Consider the following 2,340-nt stretch of genomic DNA (forward strand, 5'->3'; position numbering starts at 1 on the left):
CCTGCTGAGCTTTTTTCTCTCTAGCCCCAGTTTTGGCTTCTCCTCCTCTAAAGACAGCAGGTACTTCCTCTTGGGTACCAGCAAAACACTATCTGTTATGCAGGTTGGGTAGTGATGCAACAGACACATCCAAAGGCTGGGCATCTGGAAGCTGAGATGGATGCTTGCTTCTACTGTTATTTATGAAACTCAGTTGGGAAAAATTCTCTTTTGAGTATGTCTGTATGTTCCCCTTGGAATATGTAAGGTTGGCCTGGCAGCAGAAATGCTGCAAAAGAGTTGCTGATGGAGGAATATAACTCTCACTGTGATTTTTGTATCTATGAACCTGTTCTGGGAGATGAAATGTTAATAATTAGTTCTTCTGCAACCTTAAGAGACAGTTGTGCAATGCTGGTGTAGGATTGGCTGTTAAAAATGATGCTTCCTGCTACACTGTAAAGCTGTCTTATTAAAAAATGCACTTTTGCCCTGTCAGGTGGAAGAGTGCTGTTCAGAACAGAAACAAAACATTTGCTTATTCCTTCAAAAATGCCCTTAAAAAAAGAATGAAAATTCCTCACTTGGTATAATGCTCTTAATTTTAGGTTCAACTTTATTTACAACTGAATTCCTATATACCTGAAGACTCCAATAGAAGAAGCCGTCTCTGTGAGCACAGCTTTAAACTGTAGAGAAATGAATATGTGTGACACAAGAATTTTTTTAAGTCATTCTGTTCCTGAAGGCCACTAAACATTCTATGGTATGAACAGAGAAGTGAATCTCAACTGTTTAGCTAGAGAGATGGCAATGGGCTACCAGTGTTTCAATCCCTTTTCACTGTAATACTCACCAATTTATTGTTTTGTACCATTAAACAATATGGTTAAGATTCTGTTTGTGTTGGGTTTGGTTTGGTTTTTGTTGTTGGGAGGTTTTTTTTTAGTGTTTTTTTTCCTTCTGTTTTTAGTTGTTTTATTTTTCTTTAATTGTCTCTTTTAGGTCTATATTTTAAACATTATTACTTTTCTTCAGGAGTACAGATGACCTTGGAAATGAGGAGGAGCTAAGCCATTCAGAGCCCATTCAGATGCTGCAATCTCTATCCCTGAGCAGGGAATATCCCTAGGATCTGGGAGAAATGAAACAGTATAAGTGGGTGCAATATTGTTTTGAGCCTTAATTAAGTAGGAGACCAGAACTGCTGTTTTGAGGGAGCATGAGTACTTAATGGCAAGTGTAGCCTTTACCTTTTTTTACCAGAACTGATCTGTTTGTACAGGGCTTGGAGGAGATGGAACATGCATCTGTTCCTTCAGTGCCCTCTTAAGACAGTAACAACCCAAAAAATTCTGTTGGACTGGTCTGAGATACAGTTAAAATAGGGAAAGTGAAGTTAATTTTGTATATTTTTCCTCAGCTGTGGGGCAGAATCAGGGTCATGCTGAAACGCTTTGCCAATGCCACATGCAAGTGGTTCCATGTTATGCTGACCTGTGCTGTCTTGTCCTGCAAGGGATATCCACGCTTCTGCTTTTTCTCCTCAACATTTCAGTCTCTTGTAGGTGGCAAATACCAATCTTCCTAATTCTGGGGTTTTTACATGCTTGGCTAAATGTAAAGTCCAGTTGGATGTGACACTTCCCAATGCCTTTATTTTGCTTAATGAGCCTTTAAAAGATTTGTTTCCAAATTCTGCGTCTGATCAGAAGATGCACTGTTGCTTGTGCACTGTCCTCTCATATGAAGGCAGGGTTGGAGAATGCCTGCTGCCAAGAGAACTGAATCTTGCCAAAGTGCTTGGCTCTGCTGCCATCTGCACTGGTAAGCAATGTACAGAACAATCCTGACAGCTTGGTGCTTTGGTCAAATTGAAGCTGTGCAGTATGGGAAGTGTACTGACAAATGCATCAAAGGTAGTGGAAGGGCTGTTCTCTTCGGTCCTATGGATGGAAGGCCCAGACAAATGGTGAGTAGAATGTATGATTTCTTAGCTGCCACCTGGGGGAAATAAAGCTAGCAGGGGAGCGGAAAAGAGAACCCTTTTTGCCCGTGGAAGTAAGGAAGGGCAGGTGGAAGTTTGGAAGTCAGATGCTGCAAAAACAAGGAGCAGAGTGCAGTTTTTGAGCCTTGGCACTTAAGAGCACATCTCACCTTACTTACCACACGGTAGTTAGGGAGACTAATTCTTGTTCCAGGCTGCCTGTGGAAGGGCGCTGCTCCTGCAGTCTCTACGCGCTCTCCTCTGCCACCCTGCCTGTGGGTTTGGGGCCTCCCGAAGGCCCCTCTAATTCCGCCCACGCGCGGCTCCGGCGGAGCGGCCGCTGTCCCGGGCGCGGGGGGGTGCGGGGCAGGGCC

At 43.4% G+C, this 2,340-nt stretch overlaps 1 protein-coding gene across 1 annotated transcript in view; it reads left to right on the top strand.

Moving 5' to 3' along the window:
• NUDT21 (nudix hydrolase 21) overlaps nucleotides 1-877 on the top strand; it is a 7,106-nt gene extending 6,229 nt beyond the window's left edge. Inside the window, exon 6 of the mRNA XM_008638762.2 lies at nucleotides 588-877. Within this exon, the coding sequence (XP_008636984.1) occupies nucleotides 588-609 (22 nt within the window). The 3' untranslated portion in view covers nucleotides 610-877. The remainder of the gene's footprint in view (nucleotides 1-587) is intronic.
• Nucleotides 878-2,340: the final 1,463 nt, after the last annotated feature.

This window comes from Corvus brachyrhynchos, unplaced genomic scaffold (genome assembly GCF_000691975.1).
Source record: "Corvus brachyrhynchos isolate BGI_N302 unplaced genomic scaffold, ASM69197v1 scaffold26, whole genome shotgun sequence".
NCBI lineage: Eukaryota > Metazoa > Chordata > Aves > Passeriformes > Corvidae > Corvus > Corvus brachyrhynchos.